General features: G+C 58.3%; 1 protein-coding gene across 1 annotated transcript in view; it reads left to right on the top strand.

Moving 5' to 3' along the window:
- Window positions 1–26,780, top strand: part of Tpst2 (tyrosylprotein sulfotransferase 2) — a 41,507-nt gene that overhangs the window by 13,929 nt on the left and 798 nt on the right. Inside the window, exons 2-6 of the mRNA XM_076865020.2 lie at window positions 12,745–12,816; window positions 15,807–16,727; window positions 19,280–19,478; window positions 22,482–22,532; window positions 25,345–25,393. Of these exons, the coding sequence (XP_076721135.2) occupies window positions 15,886–16,727; window positions 19,280–19,478; window positions 22,482–22,532; window positions 25,345–25,386 (1,134 nt within the window). The 5' untranslated portion in view covers window positions 12,745–12,816; window positions 15,807–15,885 and the 3' untranslated portion in view covers window positions 25,387–25,393. The remainder of the gene's footprint in view (window positions 1–12,744; window positions 12,817–15,806; window positions 16,728–19,279; window positions 19,479–22,481; window positions 22,533–25,344; window positions 25,394–26,780) is intronic.

Raw genomic sequence — 26,780 nt, 5'->3', positions numbered from 1 at the left:
ATTTTGACAGGTCCCCTTTGGGGGGACTCACTGGATTCCATGAGAGTTTGCCAAGGAGTTATCCCAAGGGCCCGGCACAGTGGTGCGCGCCTGTCATCCCAGCCCATCAGGAGGCTGAGGCAGGAGGATTGCAGTTCAAAGCCAGCCTCAGCAACAGCGAGGCCCTCAGCCACTCAGCGAGACCCTGTCTCTAAATAAAACACAATCCCGGTTACCCCTTCCCCCCAAAAAAAAATTTTCCAAAGGGATGGAGCCAGGTTTTACCCTCCCACCAGCAGAGCTTGAAAGTTTTCTATCCCACCTTTGCCAGTGATTGCTATTGTGTTTTATTTTGTTTTGCTTTAGTTATTCAGATGTATAGATCCCACCAGGTACTTCTGATTTATTTCCTTGATGAACAAGGAGATCGGACACCCTTTCTTGTGCTTATTGACCACCTGGATAACCTCCTTTAGGACGTATTTCTTCAGAATAGCCCACTTCTCTATTGCTCTGCCTGCCCTTTTTATTGATTCCACAGAACTCTTTATATATTGTGGACACAAATATCTTGTTAGACATGTATTGTGAATATTCTCTTTCATGTGGGATTTTACTATAATCATTGAGAGAAGGAACTGGGAATTTTGAGCCACATAATGATTGATTGGTACACAAGGCGAGCCCTTCACCTGTGTGGGCCTCAGCTTCTCTTTTAAAACCCTGTAGGGTGCTAGCTTATTGCCTAGTGTGCAGACAGAACGGTGACCTTCATCAGCACCTTTGCTGACATGAGAAAGCCTTGAACTAAAGATGGTAAAAACTGACCAGGCAGCTTTTCAGTCTGCCGTTCCTGTATTTCAGGTCGATTCTGCAAAGATCTATTAAGTACCTGCTGTATACCAATCAGGCTGGGCATTGGCATACAGTAGTTCCTACCTTGAAGAGAGCTGAAGCAGGACGGGAGCTGGTGCCCTGGGAGCCCAGGGGAAGCTCTGACCAGTCTGGGGCATCGTGGGAGGCTCCTGGGGAGTTGGCCATGGTGGGGCCTGGCAGTGTGGGGAGCGTGGCTGAAGATCTGAGCTTTAAAGTTTGAAACAGACACTGAGCGCCATTCCTGGGTTCCTTTTAAGCAAGCATGGAACTATTTGAGTCTGAGTCACTTTTTCAACTAAGTCTTAAGAAATCTAAGAATAAACCGGGTGCGGTGGTGCACACCTGTCATCCCAGTGGCTCGGGAGGCTGAGGCAGGAGGATTGTGAGTTCAAAGCCAGCCTCAGCGACAGCGAGGCCCTAAGCAGCTCAGACCCTGTCTCTAAATAAAATGCAACATAGGGCTGGGGGTGTGGTTCGGTGGGTGAGGGCCCCTGGGTTCAGCTCCTGGTGGTTGCTCTTTTAAACTCTGTCCAGCTTGAGTGTGGCCCTCACCCCGTCCGGGCTGCCACTGCTCCCTACTCAGGGTCAGTGTCGCCTCTTCCTGTCCAGCCCTGCTCTCAGTTACTTACCAGCTGTGTGACTTTGAACAGGTGTCTTTCCCTCTCTGGGGGCTTTTCAGGGCCTCCTGCATGTTGCTCCTAGTGCTTGGAAGGGTCCACAGGTAACAGGTGTTCCCGGCTGGTTTGGTTTCAGGGGAGGCTGATGGAGCAGAAGGTGCATGTGCTACTTTCTGTGTGTGGGGACTTCCCCTCTCTAGTTTCTGTGTCCCTATTTCACGCTGAGGAAGCTGAGGCTCAGAGAGGTGAAGCAGCTTGCTCAGGGTCACACAGCTCTGCAGAAGCAGAGTTCCAATGAGATGTGCTGACTTGTGGGTCCGAGGCCACCCGCCTGTGTACCCCTGTGAGCCTCAGTTTCCTCATCTGTCAAGTGGGGTGTGTAGCAGTGCTGATGACAGCCTGTGGCTGTGAGGCTGCGGGACAGGAGCCAGGCGCCTGGGGGGGCTCTGTATTCACTGATGGGCCCTGAGTTCTCCCTCCCGCCCTGCAGGCGTGCTGTGGCCCGTCGTCCCAGATGTGCACTGGTGACAGCAGCGCCTGCTCCTGGCTCTGAGCCCTTACCCCAGCGTCCTGTTGTGCTTGGAGGCGCTGTCCCTGTGCCAGGCCGGGCCTCCTTCCTGCTTGACTGGACATGAGCAGGCAGGGGGGCAGCCGGGCGGTGGTGCCTGGTCCAGCCCCCAGCCGTCCCTCTCCGGGAGCCTCCCCTGGGGGCAGGTAGCTGCCTCTCCCCACCTCGTGCCCCAGCCGCTCTGGCAGCCAAGGAGCTGGGCAGGAAGTGGCCGGGAAGACGCCCCGGGGGCGGCTCCCAAGGGCCCGAGCTGGGGGCGGCCCTCGAGGTCCCTGCCCTACGCGCCGGCAGCAGGGACACCTCACTGGACCTCGATCTCCACCTGGGGAAGATGAGAGGAGACGCCCGCGCGGCCAGCGGAGCAAGCCCCGGCCTCACCAAGTGGGTGCCCGGGCCGGCAGACCGCGCACAGGGGCCAGGGCTGTGCACCTGGCAGGGTCCCCAGGGCCCGGGAGCGCGTCGCTGGCCGCTGACCCTTCGGCAGCTCTGCAGAGCGGGGCCATGATGGGCGTGGGGAGGCCCGGGCTCTGGGCGCCAGGGCTCTGTCATTAACCGGGTGGCTCTGGTTAGTGGCATGAGTGGTGCCTGGGCAGTGTGTGCCCGGGGCAATGCGCTGGCCTGCAGAGGCCCAGGGCAGGGCTGCGTGGGGGCTTCTGAGCCGTGGCCCTGCAGGCACGTGGGCTGGATGAGGCTCTGAGTTGTGACAGCCGACACTGTCCCCAGACGTGAGGGCGGTTGGAGGGGCCAGGGGCCCTAGGCAGTCCGCACTGTGTGTGTGTGTGGCCTTGAACTCCCAGGACATGCGGCGTGGGGGCTCCTGCCCGCCCGTCCACAGGGCACCTCTGCTGAGACATGGCTGCAGAGACACTCGGGCCTTCCCTGTGCGCTTGTGACCTGGGCTGTGCCGAGCGGGCAGCCAAGGATACTTTGAAACGGGGGCAGAGAGGGCGGGTTCATAGAGGATCCGGAAGCCGCCCCTGGGGCACCCCACAGGGCCAGGCTCCTGGGCCACCCAGCCCCGGGCAGCCACTGCTGTCTGATGGGGTGCATCCTTCCAGCACCCCCGAGACGTACAGGCAGTGAGGACCCACTGTGCCATGGCAGACCGGAGCTCAGAGAGTGAAGGGACTTTTCCCAAGGCCACACAGCAGGGTAGAAGCTAGCCTTGGGATCCGTGTTCCTGGCTTTGCCTCTGTCCCCTATGGCCCCTGCGGGCTCCTGGCCTCCAGGTCATCCGCCTGTGCGCTGAGGCCACACGGGCTGCCCCAAGCCCTGCAGCGTGTGGCCTGTTCGGCATTCACAGCCTGGCACCCAAGAAGCGGGGACAGCTGGAGGTGGTGGGGGTGGAGTGTGGCTGTGTCCAGCAGCCCTGGAGGAGTGCCAGGGACAGGAAGCCTGTGGAGACCTTGGCGGAGATGCTCCAAGGTGGGCACTGGCCCCCAGCCCCGCGCCGCCTCCGAGTCGTGCCATGTCTCCTGCTCCAGACCCGCCAGCCGCCATGGCTCCCTAGGACGCCGTGCTCACCTTCTGGCGCCTGGTGGGCATTGCCTGTCCCACGAGGGACACTCCAGGAGGGAGCCAAATCCAAATGCAGGCTGAGTCTCCCTTGTCAAGAAAGGCCTGCAGCCAAAGTGCCTCGGATTTCTCTTTTTCCCCAGATTTTGGAATATTTACGGAGATTTTAGGGGTTGAGCATCCCTGACCCAAAACTCTGAAATGCTCCAAAATTGGAAGCTTTCTAAGTGTCACATCAGTGCTCAGAGAGGTTCATGTGACTGATTTTCAGGTTGTGTTAGGGACATTCCACCTGCAGTCACGGCAGTGACAGTGACGATGGTGACAGGACACAGAGTGCCTCCCGTTGGCCCGGCCCGGTCCTGGCAGCTCTGCCTGCAGCGTCTGTTCAGCCCTCACCAAAGCCACATGCTGCTGACGGCCCCATTTTACAGACGAGGAAACCGAGGCCCACAGAGGCCAAGTGTCCTGTCCAGGGTCGCATAGCTCACGGCCCAGCCGGGATCTGACCAGAGCCACATCCAGCCTGAGCTGGTCATAGCATGGACCAGCCGGCAGCTGGTGGCAGGAGGCCAGGCCTGTGACCTGGCCCAGGTTACCCCTCCCGCTCGCTCCAGGCCACCACTGACTCAGCCCTTCAGGGCCCAAGGTCCCAAAGCTGCGTGGCCCTTCTAGAAACCACCTCAGTTCCTTGTCCCTTCTTTGGTCTTGCTTCACCTCGCCGTCTGTGAGGAGACCCGGGACGGGGTGGGTGCAGCACGAGGCCCTGCTTTACATTCTGGGTGTTTCTCTCCTGGACTCTTTGGTCCCCACGTAACTAATGGGACCCGAGAGCCCCCGGCCGCCTGGCGTCGTATCCCGTGACTTACTGGGTGGCAACTCCTGATCCACGTCGGGTCTGGGTTCCTCATGGCTGCACTGTGTAACTCGTGGCCTCTGGAGACGGCCAGAGGTCAGGAGTGGCAGGCACCTGGCCCCTCTGCCACGCCCTGCCCCGCCCTCTGAGGCATGCAGCGGAGCCCATTTTACAGAAGAGAAAATGGAGGCTGCTGATGTCCACCTGTCCCCGGTCTCGAAGGTCTAGAGGGTCTCGAGGCTCGTCCCTGACAGACCTTGACCCAGCTCTCCAAGCCCTTCACCGTGCCCTCGGTCCCCAGGTCCCCTTGCTCAGAAGCCCTGCCTGCAGGAGTTTGCTGGGACCACCCGGGAAGCCCAGACTGCGGCAGCTGGAGGGTCCTGAGCCTGGGGAGGGTACAGTGGGACACACCCAGGGGACACTGGGGACAGGGTGTTTGGAATGCCAGGTGCCCACTGCCCCTGCTGCCACCCTGAGTCACCAACTTCAGGGCGGGGGTCCCCTGCACCGTGGGGTCCCGACAGCTGTGGGCATTGGCGCTCCAGGACCACACGGTCTGGGGCATGGTGTGACCCGGGCACCCCGGGCATTTGGGACCTGACGTTGTGTCCCTCTCCATCTTCCCCGAAGCCTGGGGGAGCTGCGCCAGGGGCGGTCCCCCCTGGACAGATGTGGAAGGGACACCTGTCTGTGCTCTTTAAACCGTCGGCCCCGGGGCTGGGGGCGTGGCTCGGGGCTGGGGGCGTGGCTCGGGGCTGGGGGCGTGGCTCGGGGCTGGGGGCGTGGCTCGGGGCTGGGGGCTTAGCCGTCGATGGCGCTTGTCCCCGTGCACAGGCCCCGGTCCAGTTCCGCGCCACAGAAGTGAACACCTGACACACAGAATGTGGCCACCACGGGGCGCCGGCACCTTCCTGGGGGCCTGCCGTGGACCTGCCGCGGAGGCCAGAGAAGGTTCCGGCTGCTGAAGGTGGTGCCACCCAGATGGGCACACGGAGTCCGGGCTGCCCTGGAAGCCGATCCTGGGGGCAGGAGGGGGCAGGAGGGGGCAGGAGCGGCCAGGCGCAGGGCACCTCGCGGGGGCTGCAGCGCTGCTCGGCTCTGCCCGTCCAGTGTGGCCGTCCCTCGGGGCCTCAGACTTGCAGGTTGGCCATTCGCACAGACGGGCCGAGTGTGCCCACCGCTCAGAGGGAGGCTCGCATTCCTGTAGATGGGCCTTGGTCCCCGCAGGGGGCTGTGCCTGCGCTGCGTGGCTCTGGACGAGGAGTGGAACCAGATCTGTGAGGTGGGACATTGTGCACCCTCTCCTTTGTGGCGCCGAGGGTCAGATGACACTGCTTATTACGCCCTTGGGTGTGCGTGTTCGGGGGTCACCCTTGATGATAGAAGTTGGCAGTTCACCAGAGAGGCCAGAGAGTTGCCCTGAGCTGCACAGCCAGGGACAGCAGAGAGAGCCCACCCGGGCCCAGCTCCTCCTGGGCTCATCCCACCCGCACTGCAGTGACCAAGAGCTGCAGGGACCGCCACCACCTGCCCTCTGCCACCGCCCTCCACCGCCACCCTCCGCCCCACCCAGGGTGGGCGCTACTGAATCTGCAGCCCTGCTGGTGAGACGTACCGCAGCATCAGACAGATGGGGAAACCAAGGCCCAGAGAGTGGACGTGGCACTGCAGGGCTTCTGGGGCGGAGGCGTGTGCACACCTGATCCAGCTGACCCCACACCAGGGCTCTGTCCCCTGGCCTGGGCTGCTCCCGGCCCACCCTTGACAACTGAGACGGAGTCTCCCTCCACTTCCCCTGGGGGCCTGTGTGTGGGATCTGTGGCCAAGGTCACCCTCTCTGAGGTCCCTGCTGTTCTGTAAACACCCAAGGCCACTGGCTGGCACCCGGTGAGCTGGGCAGCAGGCGTGTTCCCTGCCCAGTCACTGTTGCTGTCTGCGTTTGCTTCTTAAGTAAAACTGAAGCGTCCCAGCTGGGCTCAGAATCTGCCATGGACTCCCAGGATGAATCCCTGCCGCTCTTTGTTGTTATATTTTTTGGTACCAGGGATTGAACTCAGGGGCCCTCGACCACAGAGCCCCATCCCCAGCCCTATACTGTATTTTATTTAGGGACAGGGCCTCACTGAGTGGCTTAGAGCCTCACTGTTGCTGAGGCTGGCCTTGACCCCTCGATCCTCCTTTCTCAGCCTCCTGAGCTGCTGGGATGACAGGAGTGTGCCACCGTGCCCAGGTGTCTCTGGGTTTCTTATTGGTCACCTGGTCAGGGAGGTGCCCTCTCTCCATGGGTTGCTAAGGGAGGTTAGTAATGTGCTGGGTTCCATCTGCTGCGGGGTCTGTCTGTCCGCTGAGTGTCACCTGGTATTCTGGACAGGACCTGGCTCTGTGTATGTCCCCACAGCCACTCTCACACCTCCGCCTTGCCATCCGCTCTACCCTGTACGCTCCCTGTGGGCAGGATCGCGTCCCCGGGAACAGCGGTCACTGAGCTCGTGCTGCGTGCCAGCCTCTGTTTCCACACTCATTTTGGAAATGAGGCTCAGAGAGTAGAAGTCGCTGGCTCGGGGTCACATAGTCGGTGAACAGTCGAGCCGAGGACACACCTGTGTCTGTCTGAGCTGCAACCTGGACCCTCCTAGGACATGGCCGCAGCATTTCCCAAGCCCAGCCTGGGAGCATTCCTGGTGGGAACCTTGAATGCCAGGTTCGGTTCCCGGGGAGGTGATTCACAGAGGAGGGGAAGGGGCGGCGCCTGCAGATCCCCGGGTCCCACTTAGGTCTCCAGATCAGAGCACATGGCGCTCCCGTGATGGTGGGTGTGTTGTGACAAATGCGTGCCTGACTTACTTGTTGTGCTGAGATCAGAGAGTTCCTGTCGCCGACCCTCAGGCTGTGGGGCGAATCAGTTGTCAGCGTGGTCTCTGTGCAGTCAGGAGGAGAGAGCCAGGGCACACCTGCCATCCCCGCAGCTCAGGAGGCTGAGGCAGGAGGATCATGAGTTCAAGGCCAGCCTCAGCAACCTTTCCAGGCCCTAAGCAACTCAGTGAGGCCCTGTCTCTAAATAAAACACAAAAAAGGGCTGGGATGTGACTCAGTGGGTAAGCACCCTGGGGTTCAATCCTCAGCACAAAAATAAGTAAATAAAAGAAGAAGAGGAGATGAGGGGGTGCTGCTGGAGGAACCTGCACACTGTTTTACCATACACTTGTTTGTAGTAAGTGGAGGAGTCCGCTCAACATGACCATCAGGTGCACAGTGGAGCATGACATGCGCAGCATCGTGGTGGGTGATCATCAGTGCCAAGCGACCCGACTTCTTTCATTTCATTTCGTTTGTGGTGGTACTGGGAACTGAACCCAGAGGATCTCCACCGCTGAGATACACCCCAGACCTTTTTTAAAAATTTGAGACCGTGTCTTGCTTGGCCTCAAACTTGTGGTCCTCCTGCCTCAGCCTCCGGCGTCCCGGGGGTTATGGTCGTGCACCGTGATGTTGCCATGGCCAGGGTTGGGGGGCGGTGACTCGACTCTGCTGTAGGTTTAGTCACGCCTGTGCCCTGCTGTTGGGTCTCTGAGCCCCACTGTTGACCTAAAGGCCCTTATGTTTGGGGACAGGCACTTTGCCATCCAGGGCCCCCTGAAGCGCAGTGAAGAGTAAGAACCCTCTGCAGGGGAGGAACTGACGGGCCCAGCAGGGCCTGTGCAGAGCAGTGTGTCAGGCCGTCTGTACCAGGGGCGCAGGTGTCACCTGGCATCCGGACAGGACCTGGCACAGGGCGGCTCTGGTCAGCAGAGCAGGACTCGGGGCCAGGCGGGGAGACTCCTTGCTGAGGCTCAGCGCCTCTGACCGCTTCCTGGCGGAGGAGTGGAGACAGGATCCTGTGGCCGGAGGGGCCGAGGACGGAAGTCGTTTCCTGTTCACCTGGTTCACCAGGCAGGAGCTCCGTGTTCCTCTTCGAAGCCCCACAGGGGCTGTGCCAGGTACGGGGGTGGTACCCAGGGTCAGAGCCGGCCTCTGCCCGAGCAGCACCCCCCCAGGGCACACAGTCTCCGCGCCTGTGTGGGGCGGGTCCAGGGAGCGTGGCAGAGCCTGGGCTGCGGTGTCAGGCAGACCGGGCTCCAGCTCAGGCCCAGGTACTTAGCAGCTGTGTGACCTCCAACAAAGTGCTTCACCTCTCTGAGCCAAATAAGGCTAAGCATCGTTCCTAACTCCAAACCTGCCTGCTCCAGGCCTTCGGCACCTGCGGGCTGGCTTTCTGGAATTCTCCACGACTCTTACTCACCCCAGACTGACCACCTGGGTCCTCCGGGTGGTCCTTCTGAGACGGGCCCAGATCAGGCTGCAGGGTGCGTGCTGCCCGAGCCTGTCCGTGGTGTTGGCAGGGAGCCGGCCAGCCACAGCCGAGGACAGGCCCCCGCTTGCCCTCTGGGCGCATTAAGTCGCTCCCCTGGAACTCTGCTACAGAAAGTGTCCCTCAGGCCTCTCAGGGCCATGCAGCAGAGTAGAGGGTGGAACAGGTGTCCCCTCCGTCCTCGCCCGTGCGACACTGACGATATGCCCAGGTTAAATGCCGACGTGTGGACCGTGCAAGTCCCGAGGACGCGTTGCTAGGAGGAGGGTGTGCAGGCAGAGCCTCCCAGACCGCCCAGCCTCCGAGGACGGACGCTGCATGTGATCTCCCTGCTCCTCACGTCCCCGGGGGAGAGACGCCGGGTGGCACTCGGGTTGGGGGAAGGCCACCCTCAGGAGCGGGGGCTCTGGAGAGAAAGCAGTGCTGATTTTCTTATTGGCGTCCAGACCAGCCTGCTGTGTGGCCTTGGGCAGGTTGTCTGACCTCTCTGAGCTCCGGGAAGTAGATGGTTAATAGGGGAGGGTCAGTGCCCGTAAGTGTAAGCTAAGGCCTCTTGGGCAGCAGGCCAGCTGCCTGGCCGCTCTCAGCCCCCAGAGCAACTGCACGTGCTTTTCATGCCCCGTGTCCAGAGCCTCGGGGTCACTGTCCCCTTCTCTCACACCCTTGGAATCAGAGGTCACTGGTCCCAGGGAGCTCCGGCCTCCCAGCTCTGCAAGGGCGAGGCGTGGGGTGCGGTGTGGAGCCCGGTGGCCCTGCAGCATGGGCTGTTGCCGTGGCAGAGGGGGGTCTGGGAGCTGCTCCGGGGAGGACGCAGGGCCAGGCTGAGCGGGGCACATGGGCACTTTGCAAGTGCGGGGCCTGCGTCCTCGGCTGGCCTCGTGTGCTGGCACTGCCCCCTCCCGCACCCGGCCACTGGTTTCCTGGGAGCCCCGTTAGGGCCGAGCTTGGAGCAGCGAGGCGGGTTCAGAAAGGAACAGTTCCCAGCCATCCTCGGGCCTCTTCCCCGCTGGGAGTGCCCCCTCTGTGCCCCCTCGGAGCCCTAGCTGTCCCCGCTGGAGTGTCCGCAGCAAGACAGGAGCAGGCCTCGTCACCCTGATGACTCACCAGCAGGAGCGGAGCCTGGCGCGTAGTAGGTGCTGAGCAGATGATCCTGGGTACCGCGTCTGGGTGAGGCCAGCCTCGAGCCCCTTGCCTCCCCCCTCCCTAGTACCCTCAGCGGGCAGCCGTGGGTCAGGGGGCAGCCCTGGGCCAGTTGCAGGAGCCCGCAGCCCCCACCCAGGAGCCGGTGACACCACACCACATGGCGTCTCGCGTTTGGAAACTGGCTTCTTGTAGTCACATCCATCGTCCCCTGGAGCCGCGACCTCCTCACTTACCAAACCCAGTGAGAACCTCCCCCCGCAGGCTGCTGCCCAGGCAGCGTGGCTTTCTCCCTCCCCTGGACCCCAGAGACAGCTCCTCCTGGCCCTGGCCACGTTTCCGGTGCCTGAACCCCGTGCGCAGCTCCGAGGAGGTATTGTTGTCATCCCCATGTCATTGATGGGGAAATAGGCTGAGAGACAGGCTCAGAGACGTCAAGCAATGCACCAGGGACACACAGCAAGAGACCTGGGTTTGGTGGTAAATATACAGTGGTGTTTAATAAATGCTGATGACCTATCAGAAGAGGAGGGTTCGTTGGCCCCCACCCCTGCCTGTCACCTTTCCTGCATGCGCACAGTCCAACAGAGCCCTGCTGTGACAGGGACCTCCCAGGGCCAGGGTCACCTGACTCTGTGTCCCGCGGCAGCTCTTAGGTGTGGAAGGGTTTCTTCCTGCCAACTGCAGGGCCTCCTCTCCTCCCTCCTTCCCCCGGTGACAAAGCGTGTAGCTGTCCCTTGGCACACAGGGCTGGTTCTGGGACACCCTGCCTCACCGTGGTGCCTACACCCGCGGGGGCTCAGCTTCTCATGTTGGCAGTGACCCTGGGCACACCCTCCAGTGGCCTCGGAGTGGCCTCTCCATCCTTCGGACCCTGTGCCCCTTGAGGGCTGCTCCGCACCCGGGGGGCGTCTTCCTGAAGGGAGGGACCCCGCGTGCTCGGCACAGGCGCGACTTTTTTCCCAAATATCTCCCTCGGAGGTGGGTTGAGTGTGGGGACACGGAGTCCCCGAGGCAGAGGGCTGGACGCGCAGAGCACGCTCGGCTCCGGGGCCACCAGGCTGGGCGGGCCGCAGCGTGTCACCTGCCAACTCCCGCTCCAGATCTGTGCTGTCCCGTACAGTGGCCGCTGGCCACTCAGAAGCGAGGCTGACCGTCTGTCCCCGGCTGGACTTGGGTCTCAGTTTCCATCGGCTGCTGGTGGGACCCGCCCACGTCTCGGAGAGTCCCGAGGCCCTGGCCATCCGTCCCCAGGGGAGGGGCGGCTGTGGCCGTGGGAACCCCAGGCTGGCGGGCGCCGCGGGCTCACTGGCATTTCAAGGGCCGCCGAGGGCAGCTGGGCCGCTGCCATCTGCCTCCGGAAGAGCTTCAAGTGCGTGGCCCCGTGAGCTCCCTTTGTTCCAGGGGCGCAGCCGGGAGCAGCGGCCGTCCACGTCCAGGGGCGCAGGCCTGAGCCGCTGCAGTTGGGGGGGGCTGGCTGTGGCTGTGGCCCCTCCTCTCTGCTGGCGCTAGGTGTGCTAACTGTTCTGGGGCTTCAGGAACAGGTGAGCAGTGGGCAGATCAGAGGGAGGACAGGGAGAGGCCAAGAGCGACTTCCAGCCAGATTCTTCCTTTTCTTTTGGGTGGCGGGGTGGGGGGGTGGGTACCAGGGATTGAACCCAGGGCACCCGACCCCTGAGCCCCATCCCAGCCCTGTTCTGTTCTGTAGTTTATTTAGAGACAGGGTCTCACTGAGCTGCTCAGGGCCTCGCTGTGGCTGAGGCTGGGTTTAAACTTGCAATCCTCCTGCCTCGGCCTCCCGAGCTGCTGGGGTGACAGGCGTGGGCCACTGTGCCCGGCTTGGGCAGTGTGTTTCTGTGGTGGCCGACATCATCACCATCGTTGCTGGTGTTTGTAAGTGCTTGCTGTTGTCTCGCCCGAGCTTCCCAAGAACCCCTTTTACAGCATGGGAAGACTGAGGCTCTGCCGAGGGGTGAGCTGCTCAGTGTAGGCGCCGTCCAGCTCGAGGTCACCTGCCCCCAGAATAGGGCTCAGCGAGTCTGGAAAGCCACTTCCCCTCGTGGGCCTCAGGGGTCCCGTCTGTTCACTGGGGACAGGTGAGAACTGGACTAAACGTTGTCCCCACCCGAGGAGCCAGGATGCAGCCCTGAGGTGCAGGTGCAGCTCCCCTGGGTCCCGTGGGAGCCAGGGCCTGGCGGTGCTCCAGGCTCCACGTGGCCGCGGCCTTGTTCCTGTGAGGTGGCGGAAAGTGGGCCCCGCGTCTCAGCTCAGGGTGGGGAAGCTGGTTGGTATCATGTCTTCTTTTTTTTTTCATCTGTAAAATTGGGAACAATGTCCTTTCTTCTTCTCAGGGTTAAAATGCCACAAGGTCCTCTTCTAGTAAGCATTTGGTTAGTGTTGGGTGGTAGTAGCAGGACTTTGGCCAACCCCAGGGAGCGCCATATTCGTCACAGGCTGATACACGGTATCTTTGGAGTTGTGCAGTGCACAGCCCTATCCACTGTACCCAGAAGCCCCGAGTGATAGGGTCTCGCCATGATTGTTGCTTATTGCTGTACTCACTTTCCCTGGCCTCCAAACTCCTAAGAGAACAGAGAGGCCTACCTGGCAGTGACCTGGGGCCCACTGAGGCCACAGTACTCTTGGTCCACATGCCTCTGCTTATGAAGTAAGTCATTTTGTTCTCCATAGGAGTGGGTGTCCCTGGCTGCAGCATCTTCCAGAGTCCCTTCCACAAATGTCACTTCCGGGTGCCTCAGAGCCTGAAAGCCCCTCTGCCTCCCTCAGGGTCCGGCCCCGCTCCTCGGCGCCCGTCCCTGACGCGGCATCTCCTTTACCTCTGCAGGGCTGTGCCGGCAGGAAGCCTTGGTGAGCAGGTGCGCGGACTGGGCCCCAAGGATGACAGCGCCCAGGAGAGGTGAGTGCATCCCGAGGGTGCCCCAGGGAGAGCCCGGCCCAGCGTCCTCTACACCCAGCCTCCGGCCTCAGCCTCCATTATCACCCGGCCAGCCACACTCCCCGGCCAGCTCCCTCTCTGTCCAGCCAGCTGGCTCTGGAAGATGGCACAGAGGAGGCCCCGTGTCCGCGGGGAGGGGGCACCAGCAGAATCCCAGCCGCCCCACGGCCCCCACTGCCCGTGCCTTCCAAGTCCCTGTGCAAGACTTCCCTGACCCTCGGGAACAAGCTGTCATTATTCCTTTTTCTTGGGAGGAAGAAACACTCAGAGAGAGATGCAGCTGGGGCGCCAGTGGCTTCTCAAGCCGTGTCCCAGGTCTTTGCTGCCTCTAGTCAGATCCACTCTGCCCTCGTGGACCTGTTTTCTCCCAGAGGACCTTGTCCCATCAAGGCCTGCCACTCTGGCTGTGTGACCTTGGATAACTTGCTTCACCTCTCTGAGCGCTGATGGTGCATAGAAAACCCTTGGCGGAGTGTGCGCTCTAAAAATGTAAAAGCAAAGCTCAGAGCTTTTACCAGATGTAAACTATGGAAGCCAGATGGTCTGTATGAAGCAAAACTGGCCTGGTCCTGTGTCTCCCCTCTCCCAGGACTTTTCCCTTGCGACTTACTATCTAAATCTCCAACCCCCAAATAGGCTCATGAGTACACACACACACACACACACACACATGGGCTTGCACACTTATCCACCCTTTCTAGAAGCACTTCCAGTTTCCAGATCACCTCCCGTCTCCACCTGCCACCCGGCCAGTCACTGTTCTGATTCAGCTAAGGGCTGGCTGACAGCTCCCGGGAGCCCCGCACCCACCTCGCACCAAGCACCAGAATTTTCGTCTCAGCTCTAAGGGGAGAGTTTCACTGAGCCCTGGAAGGAGCTGAGGGCCCTGGAGGGAATTCTGGGTGGCCTCAGGTCCTGTCCAGCCTGCCTTGCCCTGGCAAGTGGCCCTGGAGTTAGCTGTCCCGGTTGTGGACCTTGAATTGAGGCCACCAGGGAACCCCTGGCGTCGTCAGCAGAATGGAACATGGAACCACGTTTTTCCAGAGGAGAAGGAGAGACTGCGATGGGCCTTTGATTTATCGGCCACGTGTGGTCCCCTCCCAGCCGCTGAGGTCTGCCAGTCCTCCTGTTTGTTTTGCAGAAGAAGAGACTGTGGTTCAGAGTGGGGAAGTGACTCTCCCAGAGTCCACAGCTGTTCTGTTCCAGGCCGGGGGCTTCATAGCCTCTGCCCCTGCCCAGTATTTATTTTCCATTTGCAGCCTGCAGAGAAGGCACAGGCAGCCCGTGCCCTTGGGGGTCAACTGGCCCAGCCGCAGAGAGGTCCTTTGGTGCTTTTGAGTTGAATCTCACACCCAAAAAAGAATGCCCCTCCCCGCCACCTCCCCCAGGCCCTCCGTGGTTCCTGGTTCGCTAAGCTGCCCCCGGGCACGCTGTGTTTTTTCCTTAGTGGACTTAAGAAGTGGCTGTCCTCTGCGGGGGAAACCTTCTTTGCTCTCCACCTGCCTGTTTCCTATGCGCTGGTCAGAGTTCAGGGCGAGGCCAGTCTCCTGCAGAAGGCCTCTGTCACTGCTTGGGGACTTGTCAGTCCGTACAAGGTGCCAGCAGACCCAGGAGTCTGAGGCTGCATTTCTCAGCTCCATAGGCCAACTTCTGGTACAAATAGGTGCTCATTAAAAGCCGGAATAACCGAATAGCCAGGGATCACTGGAGAAGCTGCTTCTGTGCCACCTTGGATGCCTGCCAGGTGGAGGGTCCTGACCGTCCTCAGTGGCCCTCTCAGGCTGAAACTTTGAGGCCCATTTTACAGATGAGGCTCAGAGCAGTTAAGTCTGCTGCCCCACCTCACACAGCCAGGAAGGGGCCAAGTTGGGATTCCAGCCCAGGCCCCCCGACTCTGAATGTCCTGGAACCCACTCTGTTCCTTGATTGTGGAAAGGGGTGGGAGGGGCAGATGGGGAAACCATCATGGAGCCTCCTGACTGGCCCCGGCCTCCACTGTGCCCTGCAGGCTCCTCTGTCTAGTGCCCGCCCACAGAGCTGCCCTCCAGCCAGCAGCTCCCCTCAGACTTCCCTCCACCCACTCCCACCACTCGGCCTTGGGCACTCTGTTCCTCTGCCTGGAACCCCTGGGCAGAGCATGGTCATCTGGATTGAAGGCCAGGCCTCCCGGGCTGGATGTGAGCTTGGCCCTGTTAGGCCGCTCCCCAGACTCACAGCTGGGGCAGCCCCTCGGGCCATGCGCCCAGTTTCCCCTCCCTACCATGGGGATTCCATAGTATGCACCCAGCCGGGTCCAGGACCTGCCCAGTCCAGAAGGGTTTAGTGAGCAGCTCCTAGATGCACAGCCCTGTGCACAGCTGGGGGATAGATGGCCGTGGACAGAGGTGACAGGAGGCCCTGCACCCTGGGACCAGAGATGCTGGGAGTGTGTGGTCATATTCTGGGGGTAAATGTTCCGGTTTTGATAATAAATTTTATTGGGGAGGTGGGTACCAGGGATTGAACCCAGGGGCCCTCGCCCACGGAGCCCCCTCCCCAGCCCTGTTTGGTGTTTTACTTAGAGACAGGGTCTCACTGAGCTGCTCAGGGCCTCGCTGTGGCTGAGGCTGGCTTTGAACTCGCGATCCTCCTGCCTCAGCCTCCCGAGCCGCTGGGGTGACAGGCGCGGGCCACCTGCGCGGCCACAGTAACCCTTACAGAGGTCCTCACTGCCCACCTGCGGATGGACACAGCGGAACGTCGGGAAGTGGAGAAGGGAGGATTGGAGTCCGGGCAGTCAGGCCTGGACTCTTGGGTCCTTTTGGGTCCGTGGGCTCCCTCGGGTGACGCTCTTCCCTTGGGCGGAGAGAGCACACTGGGTTTAGGAGTTCTGCCGTTAGGTCCCGGCGCCGGTTGAGAGCCACCCCTTGTAGTGGACAGGGCTCGCTGACGGTGGTGCCCTCTCTCCCCAGACGCAGGCTCGGCGGGCCGCCGGCTGACCTGGCGCTGAAGCGGCCCCCCCGGCCCGGCCTGCCCCGCCCGCGGCCCAGCATGCGCCTGTCGGTGCGCCGGGCGCTGGTGGCGGCGGGCTGCGCGCTGGCCCTGGTGCTGGCCTTGCAGCTGGGCCGGCAGGCGCTGGAGTGCCGCGCGGTGCTGGCGGGTCGGCGCAGCCCGCCGCGGGCCATGAGGCGGGAGCAGGAGGAGCTGGTGGTGGTGGGCGCCGACCGCGTGGAGTACCGCTACGGCCGGGCCATGCCGCTCATCTTCGTGGGCGGGGTGCCCCGCAGCGGCACGACGCTGATGCGCGCCATGCTGGACGCCCACCCCGAGGTGCGCTGCGGCGAGGAGACGCGCATCATCCCGCGCGTGCTGGCCATGCGCCAGTCCTGGTCCAAGTCGGGCCGCGAGAAGCTGCGGCTGGACGAGGCGGGCGTGACGGACGAGGTGCTGGACGCCGCCATGCAGGCCTTCATCCTGGAGGTGATCGCCAAGCACGGCGAGCCGGCGCGCGTGCTGTGCAACAAGGACCCCTTCACGCTCAAGTCCTCCGTCTACCTGTCGCGCCTCTTCCCCAACTCCAAGTTCCTCCTCATGGTGCGGGACGGCCGCGCGTCCGTGCACTCCATGATCACGCGCAAGGTCACCATCGCGGGCTTCGACCTCAGCAGCTACCGGGACTGCCTGACCAAGTGGAACAAGGCCATCGAGGTGATGTACTCCCAGTGCATGGAGGTGGGCAGGGACAAGTGCCTGCCCGTGTACTACGAGCAGCTGGTGCTGCACCCGCGTCGCTCCCTCAAGCTCATCCTGGACTTCCTGGGCATCGCCTGGAGCGACGCCGTGCTGCACCACGAAGACCTCATCGGCAAGCCGGGCGGCGTCTCCCTGTCCAAGTGAGTGCAGCCCCGTGCCCCTCCAGGGTGCCAGGCGGGAAGGTGGCTCTGCCTCTGCTGAGCTGTGTGGCCTTGGGCAAGTCTCTGTACCTGAGCCTCAGCCCCTCTGTTATAATGGGGGGAGATCTGGCTAAGAGCAGAGCCTTGCCCTGGATCTCCCACCTCTATCTCTGACATTGAGTAGGTTGCCCTTGCTCTCAGCCCTTTTCATTCTCAAAAAAAGAAAAAGAAAAAAAGGAGGTGTGGGGGACAATCACTCTTTTTTTCCAGGAGAATCAGCAAACTTTATTATGCTTTGTACTGGGGCACTAAGGAATAGGCCAGGCACGGTAAGGACACAGATTCTAGAACCAGGCTGTCTGGGTTCAAACCCCAGCTCTGCCACCTCCTAGCTGTGTGACCTTGGACAACTGACTCAACCTCTCTGCATTTCTGTTCACTCACCTGTAACAGTATCATCTGTCTTGCGGCCACCTGTGAGCATGTGATAGGTTAAGACACCTTGGGTACTGTCGTGAGCCTCACTGTCACTGCCATTCAGTGAGTGCCTGCGATGTGTCAGCATTACATGAAGCCCCCAACAGGCTGGTCTCCTTTGATCCCCACGGGCAGGATGTGGGAACTACTCTGATCCCCGTCTCTATGGATCTTAGAAGTTACAGGCCCAAGGGCACGCAGCCAGCGACCCTGGGCTGGGATTGAACCCAGGTCTGCTGGCTGGTCCCTGTTGACTCTGTCCCCACTGCTCTAGGGTCTGGAGCCGAGCTTGCAGCAGCTTCTCAGATGCAGTGGGTGCCCGTGAGCCAGGGGCTCCACTGGTTGGAGCAGGGCTGGGATTTTGTAGGTGATGGGATACAAAGATCAGATCGCCACAGGAGTACTGTTTATTGTAGAAAATCAGGAATATGCAACAAACAGAAAGGTCTTCCTGTGTCTGTTGGTCCTTTTTAGGGCAGACAACTGGGATCCTGTTGAACACGTTCTTCTTTTCTGCTTGTATATGGGACCACTTACCCATGGCACCCAGAACTCTGCTGTGCCATCATTTTGAACCGCTGAGTAATATTCCACTATCGATGACATGTTCTGTGTAACATCCCCTATTGTTGGGTACTTCAGTTAGTCCCAGTCTGATTGATGTTATCAAGCATCACTCCCATTCATGTTCTGGGATGTATCTGAGTTAGTTCCATGCCCTGAAGTCCTGCAGACATGAAGGTCGAAGCAAATGCCATGTGCGTATTTGTGGTCTCTGGCATCCTGGTTGATGAGGTTTAGCTGGAGGTCCACAGGCCAAAGGAAGGTTCTTCCCTCCAGCCCACACCCTCACCTTCCTCGTCTCTCTCTGCTCCCAGTCCTGCCTTCCTTTTGCTACATCTTTCTGTCCTCTTCCTCATGCCATCTCTTAGTTGGGGTGGAAGCATCTAGAAATGTGCCTTTGACCCTAGGAGTTCCCCACCCCGCATCCCACAAGGCCTTGGAATTGTAACTGGTGAGATCTTTGTGGTTCTGAAGACTTGGCAGACCTATTGCCAGGAGAGTCAGGAGCGTGTAGGAGATAATGGTTAGGCTATTATAAGAGCAAAAAATTGAGAACAACCTGAGTGTTCATCTTCAGGGGAGGGGGCAGAATAAGCTGTGGCTTGTTCCGGCTGTGGAATGCTACTTGGCCAGTAAAAAGAATGAAGCATCAGGTGAAAAATAAGTTGTAGAGCAATGCATATGCATTGGTCATTTCTATTTTAAAAACAGCAAACAAAAATCTTAACTTTCCCCTGTGTGTCAGAGAGAGCTAACCTGTATTGATAACCATATACTCTATTAAGAACTAACTTTGTATCAGTTCATTTATTCTTCAGAACAGTGCAGTGAGGTGCATACTATTTTTATTCCCATTTATGAATGAGGAAAATGAGGCTCAGAGAGGTGCGGTAACTCTGCCAAGGCCACACAGCCATTTTTGATACAGCCGACATTTGAACCATAAGTCTGGCCCTGAGCCAGCTCTTAACCACTCTATTTAAAAGTGCAGAGAAAGAATTGAAAGGGTGTGCTCCAAATAGCTAAGACCAGCACCGGTATGAGGCTCTGACTGGGGGCATTTTTAGCTTTACCATTAGTGTTCGATCTTTTTATTATTATTATTATTTTATTTTTTTATTTAAGGAAAAAATACCCATGTTAGGCATAGACATAAACATTAATTTTTAAAGTTGGAGAAAGGCTGGGGGTGCATCTTGGTAGTGCTTGCGGAGCATGCGTAAGGCCTCGGGGTTCAACCCTCAACATTGCAAAAACAAACAAACAAATAGATGTTAGAGAGGTCAAGGAAGCAGGATTTATGCACCAACGGTATGCACTGCTGTTTTCTTCCGCCTCCCGCCACACGCCCTGCCCCATTGCACAGCGAGGTGGAGGCCACGGGTCTCGCGTGCAGGCTCGCAGTCAGGAGGCAGAGGTGGCCGTGAGCCCGGCCCTCTCACCCTTTCCTGCTCCCCAGAACGGCCGAGCAGGGCGCCTGCCCCTGCCCTGACCAGACTGTCCTCCCCCAGGATCGAGCGGTCCACGGACCAGGTCATCAAGCCCGTGAACCTGGAAGCGCTCTCCAAGTGGACCGGCCACATCCCCCGGGACGTGGTGAGGGACATGGCCCGGATCGCCCCTATGCTGGCCCGGCTGGGCTATGACCCGTATGCAAACCCACCCAACTACGGCGACCCCGACCCTATCGTCATCAACAACACGCAGCGGGTGAGTGTGCTCGTGGAGACGCGCTCCCGGGCTTCCGCAGGAGTGGGGGCGCCAGTCCCCTGAGGAGGCACTTCTCTCGTGATTCCTGAGCCCTGGCTTGTTTCTGTCTAGGGACGTGGTGAATTCATGACTGCTTGTATTTCCATTTTTGCTTGGGCTGCAGGGAAGCTCAAAACCAACCGGTAAAGCCAAGCACTGTGGCACCATCTTGTCATCCTAGTGACTGGGGAGGCTGAGGCAGGAGGATTGCAAGTTCAAGGCCAGCCTCAGCAACTTAGCAAGATCTTGTCTCTAAATAAAAAAAAAGTTGGGGGGCTCAGGGTGTGCTCAGTGGTTAAGCACCCCTGGGCTCAATCCCTGGTACCAAAACTACAACAGCAACAATGGGAGCCCTTCTCCCACCCTGCAGCTGAAAGCTGACGCATTTGTGTGCTGGTTGCCTCTCATTTCTCCACTCTTCCTCTCCCTTCCCTTCCTGTTTCCCGGCTGTTTGTGTAGCATGCCAAGTCTTTGTTGAGTGGCCATAAACAGATAAACCACGGGTCCCTTTATTGTCCCATAAGGTCCAACGTTGATTTCTTAACACGTGTGAGTTTACAGCTGCTTGAATTCCATTTTTTCTTTTCTTTTCTTTTTTTTTGGCAGTGCTGGGGATTCAACCCAGGACCTTGCACTTACTTGCTCTACTGCTGAACCACCCTTTTTAAAATTTTATATTGATTAGGTCTCGCTTAGTTGCCCAGGCCGGCCTTGAACTCCTGGGCTCTAGCAATCCTCCTGCCTCAGCCTCCCAAGTAGCTGAGACTGTAGGCGCATCCCATGCGCAGCTTGCACTATGAGTCTTCAGCGGCTCAGTTCTTGCGAATCTCCCCCACCCCCGCCCCTTTTCTTTTCCCCTTTGGCACCAGCGATTGAACTCAGGGGCACTCAACCACCAAGCCACAGTCAAAGTCCCCAGCCCTTTTTATGTTTTATTTAGAGACAGGGTCTCGCTGAGTTGCTTAGGGCCTTCCTAAGTTGCTGAGGCTGGCCTCCAACTTTTGATCCTCCTGCCTCAGCCTCCCAAGCCACTGGGATTGCAGGCGTGCACCATCACACCTGGCTTAATTTCTGTTTTCAACAAGGAGCAGTTTACTAACACTGATCTCTAGACTTTCTGCTCTTGGAATCCAAAGTATAAACCCATCTGTGGGGCTCCTAGGGTGTGCGAATTCCTTCTCCCCAACTTCCCTTGATTTTGCAAAACATTTACAGAAACACTCAGAGATCCAGTGAACGTAGCCAGCCTGTACTGCATGGTAGACTTTCACCACTAGATATGGTGCATTTTTATCATTTTCTTGTGATGAATATTTCTTGATTGACTTTTTATTTAAAATGATTTTTTTTTTGTAGTTGTTGAAGGACAGCATGCCTTTGTTTTATTTATTTTTACGTGGTACTGAGGGTTGAACCCAGTGCTTCACACATGCTAGGTAAGCACTCTGTAACAGCTATGGCCCCAGCCCTTATTGACTTTTATTTTTTTTTTAATTTTTTATTACTATTAGACATCATTTAAACCCTACCTGTGTTTTCATGTGCTTTTCCATACACATGCTCTACCTCATGACAAAAAGTTAACTGTCAAGACATTAAACTGTACCCCATAAGTACATATTATTATTATATATCAATTAAAATAGGATGGGCTGGGGGTCGGCTCAGACGTAGAGTGCTTACCTAGCATGCACCAGGCCCAGGGTTCCGTCCTTGGTGCTGCAAAATACATACATACATAAGATGAGGTGCCATTTTGCCATAGTCGTAATTATTGACTGAGTTATAAAGAAGAGTATGGCCATGATCTTGAAATCCAGACCCCCTGTGCTTCCTAGAAGTGGGGGCTGGAGCAGGAGGTGGTGCTAGGGTTGTTGGCACTCACCTGCCATCCTGGGTACTCGGGAGGCTGAGGTGGGAGGCCAAGTTCAGGGGCAGCCTCGGCAACTCAGCAAGACCTTGCCTCAAAATAAAAAGGAGTGCAGATGGGGCTCAGTGGGAGAGCTCCCCAGGTTCAGCCCAGAACTAAAAAAATAATAATAATAAAGGAGGGGGGGGAGGGAGGAAGAAGAAGAAGAAAACTTAGAAGTTCCATAGTTGATTCACATTATGTTTCTTTCTTTCTTTTTTCTTCTGAGGCATAATTGAAGTACCATAAGATTCACTGACCATAATGTGCGACTGTTTTAGCAGATTTATAAAGTTGTGGGCAGAACAGCTGTAGGACATCTCATTCACCCCAAGCATTCCCTGGTGCCCATTCACAGTTGAGCCCGCTCCCCTCTCAGCTGCAGGCGACTAATCTACCGTCACTGTCTGTGGGTCTGTCTTCCCTAGGCACTTCATTAGGATACACTCACACAGCCAGGGGCGGTGTGCAGACCTGTCACCCCAGTGGCCTGGAGGCTGAGGCAGGAGGATCCTGAGTTCAAGGCCAGCCTCAACAACTTATTGAGGCCCTAAGCAACTCAGTGAGACCCTGTCTCTAAATAAAAATATAAAAAAGGGCTGGGGATGGGGCTCAGTGGTTACGCACCCCTGGGTTCGATCCCTGGTATCAAAAAAAAAAAATAGCTCCCCGGGTCACTCCTAGCCACTTTGTTCGGGGTGACTCTGGGGGCTCCTTGTGTCCTTGTTTGTGTTGGCTGTTACTGGGTACCATCTGGCAGTGCCACCTCGGCACGGGAAGTTCCCTGAGAACAAGAATCTCAATCCTCTGGCTGATGTTGTATCTCCAGTGCTTGGGATAAGAGGAGCTCAGTAAATGTCGGACGGATGGACAGGTGGATGGATGGACGGACAGGTGGTGGGTGGGGAGAGGAGGGGGGAGGAGGAGGAATAGAGAGAAGGGCCCATTGATTGGTGGGTGGGTGGATGGGGAGATGGGTGAGGGCGGATGGAGGGATGGGCCCTGCTGTGCCCTTCGTCATTTCCACCGTGGTGACATTGCTTTTCTCTCCCCAGGTCTTGAAAGGGGACTACAAAACACCAGCCAATCTGAAGGGATATTTTCAGGTTAGAAACCCCGGGGCCACCCCGAGTTCCGCTTTCCCGGCTGGGCCACTAGCTTGTGTGTGCCCATGGCCATATCCCTGCTCCTCGCTGTCTCCCCATCACAAACTTGGGTGGGGACGGGTGGGCGAAAGGGCTGATGCAGCTGGGGCCCATCGCAGTCTGCCCCCCGCCATCTTTGCCATGCGGTGAGGGCCTGTGGGGACCTGCTGTGGCGTGTCCCTCTTGTCTGATTGAAGGCAGGGGTTCCAGACAGTGTGGGGGGGGATTTTCCTCCATGTCCCCCCAAAGAGAGAGAGTGAGAGAGAGAGAGAGAGAGAGAGAGAGGTGTGTGAGGGTCATACAATGCATGTGTCTGTGCAAATGGAGACACGCCCACTCCTGCATCCCTGTGCGTCCCTGTGACGGTCTCCCAGACGTCCCTGGCATGTCCGCAGGGGTGGCCCATGCTTTGTGTCACTGTGGGAAGGGACGGGCCTCAGCACACAGCAGGGACAGCCCTTTACCACTGGAGCTGCTGTTCTGGTGTGGCAGTGCCACCTCTTTGACACCTATTAACTCCGTCTCCTCAGGGGTGGCTCGCGTCACCCAGAGCAGCTTAGAGACCCGGTGGGGTTGAAAGAGCTTTCCCCGGTCCACATGCGCTACCCGACGTGTCCCAGCTGTCATGAAGTTGTTCAAAAACACACACTGCACGTGTTTGACACAAAGCTTCTGTGATCTCAGCCCCACAAACACAGATGCTATCCAGGGTGGAAAGTGTCGCTGGTGACGCTTCGCCCACCACCGATCCCTTCGTGACTGAGCCGCGCAGGCCAGCTCAGGAACCCTGGGAAGTCTCAGTTCTGAGTCCCCAAGGGACCTCTCAAATCTCCACATAGTGCAACAAACATAGATCACAGTCCCTAAGTATCTTGGATAAGGAAAGTAAAACAAAGGCGTCTTGTTAGTCACTAATGGCGCCTTCCTGAGAATTACCAGGCTTATAATTTATTGGTGAAAATACCCGCATTTAAGTGAAGGAGTGTTGCTAAAATTACTAGTTTTAGTTTGTGCGTGTGTTTTATTTAATTTGGCAAAATCAAGACTAACCCGCCCTGTGGCGTCCGCTTTAATTATCTAATGAATGAGGGCTGAGCGCCTGGGGGGGAGCCACAGCCTGAGCACTTCCCCGATGTTTGGGGAGCGGGTCCTGCAGGCTCCCTGAGGGTCACAGATCTGAAGTTGCCACTGGGAGCAGTGTGGCCAGAAGTAGCGAGCACTGTGTACTGTTCCTTTCAACCCAAATGATGAAGCCAGCCCGGCACTGGGGCGCACGCCTGTCATCCCAGCAGCTTGGGAGGCTGAGGCAGGAGGACACGAGTTCAAAGCCAGCCTCGGCAACTTAGGGAGGCCCTAAGCAATTCAGCAAGACCCTGTCTCAGAATAAAAAATAAGTAAAACCAGGCTGGGGAGGTGGCTCAGTGGTTAAGCAACCCTGAGTTCACTCCCTGCCACCTAAAAGTAAAAAAATAAAAATGAAGCCAGAACAAGGGACGGAAACAGACGTGGGGGTCACCCACCACCTGAAACTCTCCCCGCTGCTGCAGATGCTCTACAGATGGCCCTCTGTCTGCTCAAGCGAATGAGTTGCAGTCCTATTGTATGAGCCATCTTCAGGTCCCCATGTGTTGAGTTGTACCGTGACCATCTGGGACGGCTGCGCAGTGTTCTCTGTTATGCACAAGCCACAACCCCTTAGCTGTTTCCCTAAGATCGTCCCCGGCTCCTGCAGCATCCCCACGAGGTCCGTGCACACCACGCCTCTGCTTTCCCCCTGCACCCCACCCCCTGCCTCCCAGACCCCCCTGGTGTTGCCCGCCGTCTGTGGGGCATCCGTGGGGCGAGGGGTCCATCCGATCCTCCACTCAGAATTCACTTTGAAGGACCAGTGGGGAGGAAGGGGGCGGTATTCTGCAAACTCTTGAGGGAGCACTTAAGACATCTTACCAAACTGGGTGGGTGTCCAGTCCCCTGCAGCGTCGCTGAGCGGGCCCAAGACAGCTGGCAGAGCCGGGAAGGGTTTGGGCTGCTATTAGGAGAAGATAGGAAGGGTCCAACCCCTGCTCTCTGGCCTGGCCTCCCGCGTTGTCCCCACGCCGTCCAGGGCGTTGCGGAAGCTGGAAGGAGTCAGGGCCGCTGCATGTTGGTGGCGGGCGGTGCTGTCCACACAGCCCTGGTGCTTCCACGCCCGCTGTCAGTCACCAACCAGGAATCCCCAGCCCTGTCACTCGGGGTGGGTAAGGCGATTCCCTTACCTCGGCTCCGTGATGAAGTCACCGGCCCTCGTGGTGAACTTGGCCTCCAGCCCCTCGGACCTCCCGGGAGCCTGGGGATCAGCTCAGAACCCCAGCCCTCTCCTCCTGCTGGGTCTTTCTGGCCACCACCCTCGAAGCCGGTTAGGGCCCCAGCCACCAGAGCACTCTGTTATACAGGGGATCCCAAGGGTGTGGGAGCTGCGTGACCAGAACAGGGACAAAGACCTACCTACACCCCCAGATCAGACGTCGCCTGGTGGAGCCCCTTCCTGAGCCCCACGCCCTGTGGTGTTACCTGGGTTCGTCTTTATATATGTGTGTCTGAGGCACTCTGCCCCCTGCTAGAGGGGACCCTCCACTCCCTGAGAACAGTCCCTGGCACCTAGTGGGTGTGCGGGAATTATTTGAGAGCCTGTGTGTGTGTGTGTGACTAGTGATGCTGCAGGGTGGGCCTCACGGTGGCGAGCCCCCAGCACTGGCCACCTGGTGACCTCTTCCCACCTGCTCTCTTCCCCCAGGTGAACCAGAACAGCACCTCTTCCCACCTGGGAAGCTCGTGATTTCCAGGTAGGTCTGCCCGCTTCTCCGCTCAGGAGCCACCATCCCCTGGGAGCAGTGTCCACCAAGGTGGGCTGACCCAGCCCCCTCGAGGTTTCCATGGTGACAGGCTGGGGAGCTATTTATAGAAGGGAGGCTTAGTCTCCCAGCTCTGGATCAGGGATGGGGGAGGGAGGCATCCACGATGAACCAGCCCCGGGAGGGGGCGGGAGGGACCAGCCTGCCAGTCCACAACGGCATCCGGTTTGGCCCAAAGCAATTAATGATCTAATAATAGTCACAAGCAGTTCCATTCTAAGAATAACACCCGAGGCATGGGACCAGGTACGACTTTGTGTTCCTCATTTAATCCTCGGTGGCCCTGGGAGGCAGGGGACAGGATTCTACCATTTTTACCAAGGAGAAAAACCCAAACACAGAGAGGGCTTTGGAGGTGCCCAAGGCCACAAGGTCACTGAATGGCAGAATTCGCCCTGAAGTCATCCCCCCTCCCCCAGTGTGTGCTGTAGTTTGTGATTTTCAGGGCGTGGTTACCCACCCTTGTTTTGCTAAGGGGCAGGGAAAGGGGTTTTGAACTTGGAAACTCCAATTTATGAGAACACCTAGGCGTGACTTCTCTCGGCCTCCATTTCTCATATCTGGAGTGTGGGGACTCATCAGTGTCCACCTCTGAGGGACAGGGGAGCTGGCCCAGGTGGGAAGGCTCTGAAGTGTAAAAGCAGTGGACCCTCGCCATGAACTTGGGACGGGAGTCCAGGCTCCAGCAGGTGAGCGGGCCTCCCAACACGCCCCCGCCCCCAGCATCCCCAGTGTGGCCAAGGAAAGCAAGGGGGACCCCACAGAGAACCCCACAGAGAACTCGGGACCAGTTTGTACTTTCCTTTTTTTTTTAACAGCTTTGGGCAAGTGCTTTACCACTGAGCCACACCCCCCACCCTCCCTGTCATTTTAATTTTACTAATCTTATCCTACTTTTAAATAATCAGAATATTTATGAGTGTGTCTCTAAGTCTGCTTTACCCCAGCCTGCCCGGCTGGGGACACTGAGGCTCTGTCCTCCTCAGAGGTCCCATCTTGAGTTGTGCTAAGATCCCAGAGTTTAACTGCACAGAGAAGGACCTTCCCGTTGAAAACAGCTCCCCTCCCTGCCTTCCCAGCTTCCTTAGTAGAATCCTGGGCCTTTTTTATGAAACCGGGTTTATATACGTGGTGCAGTAGCTAATCCCAGGCCGAGTTCACCTTGAACAAATGCTCATCATTCCCTGGCCTCTATCCCCAAATCACTGCCATTTGGTCTTTATGATTAAGAAAAATGGCCAGGGTTGTGGCCCACACCTGTAATCCTAGCCACTCCCGAGGCTGAGGCAGGAGGATCCTGAGTTCAAAGCCAGTCTCA

This window comes from Callospermophilus lateralis, chromosome 1 (assembly GCF_048772815.1).
Source record: "Callospermophilus lateralis isolate mCalLat2 chromosome 1, mCalLat2.hap1, whole genome shotgun sequence".
NCBI classification, from domain to species: domain Eukaryota; kingdom Metazoa; phylum Chordata; class Mammalia; order Rodentia; family Sciuridae; genus Callospermophilus; species Callospermophilus lateralis.
Note: the sequence above shows the minus strand (reverse complement) of the source record. Positions and strands in the feature narration are given on the sequence as shown.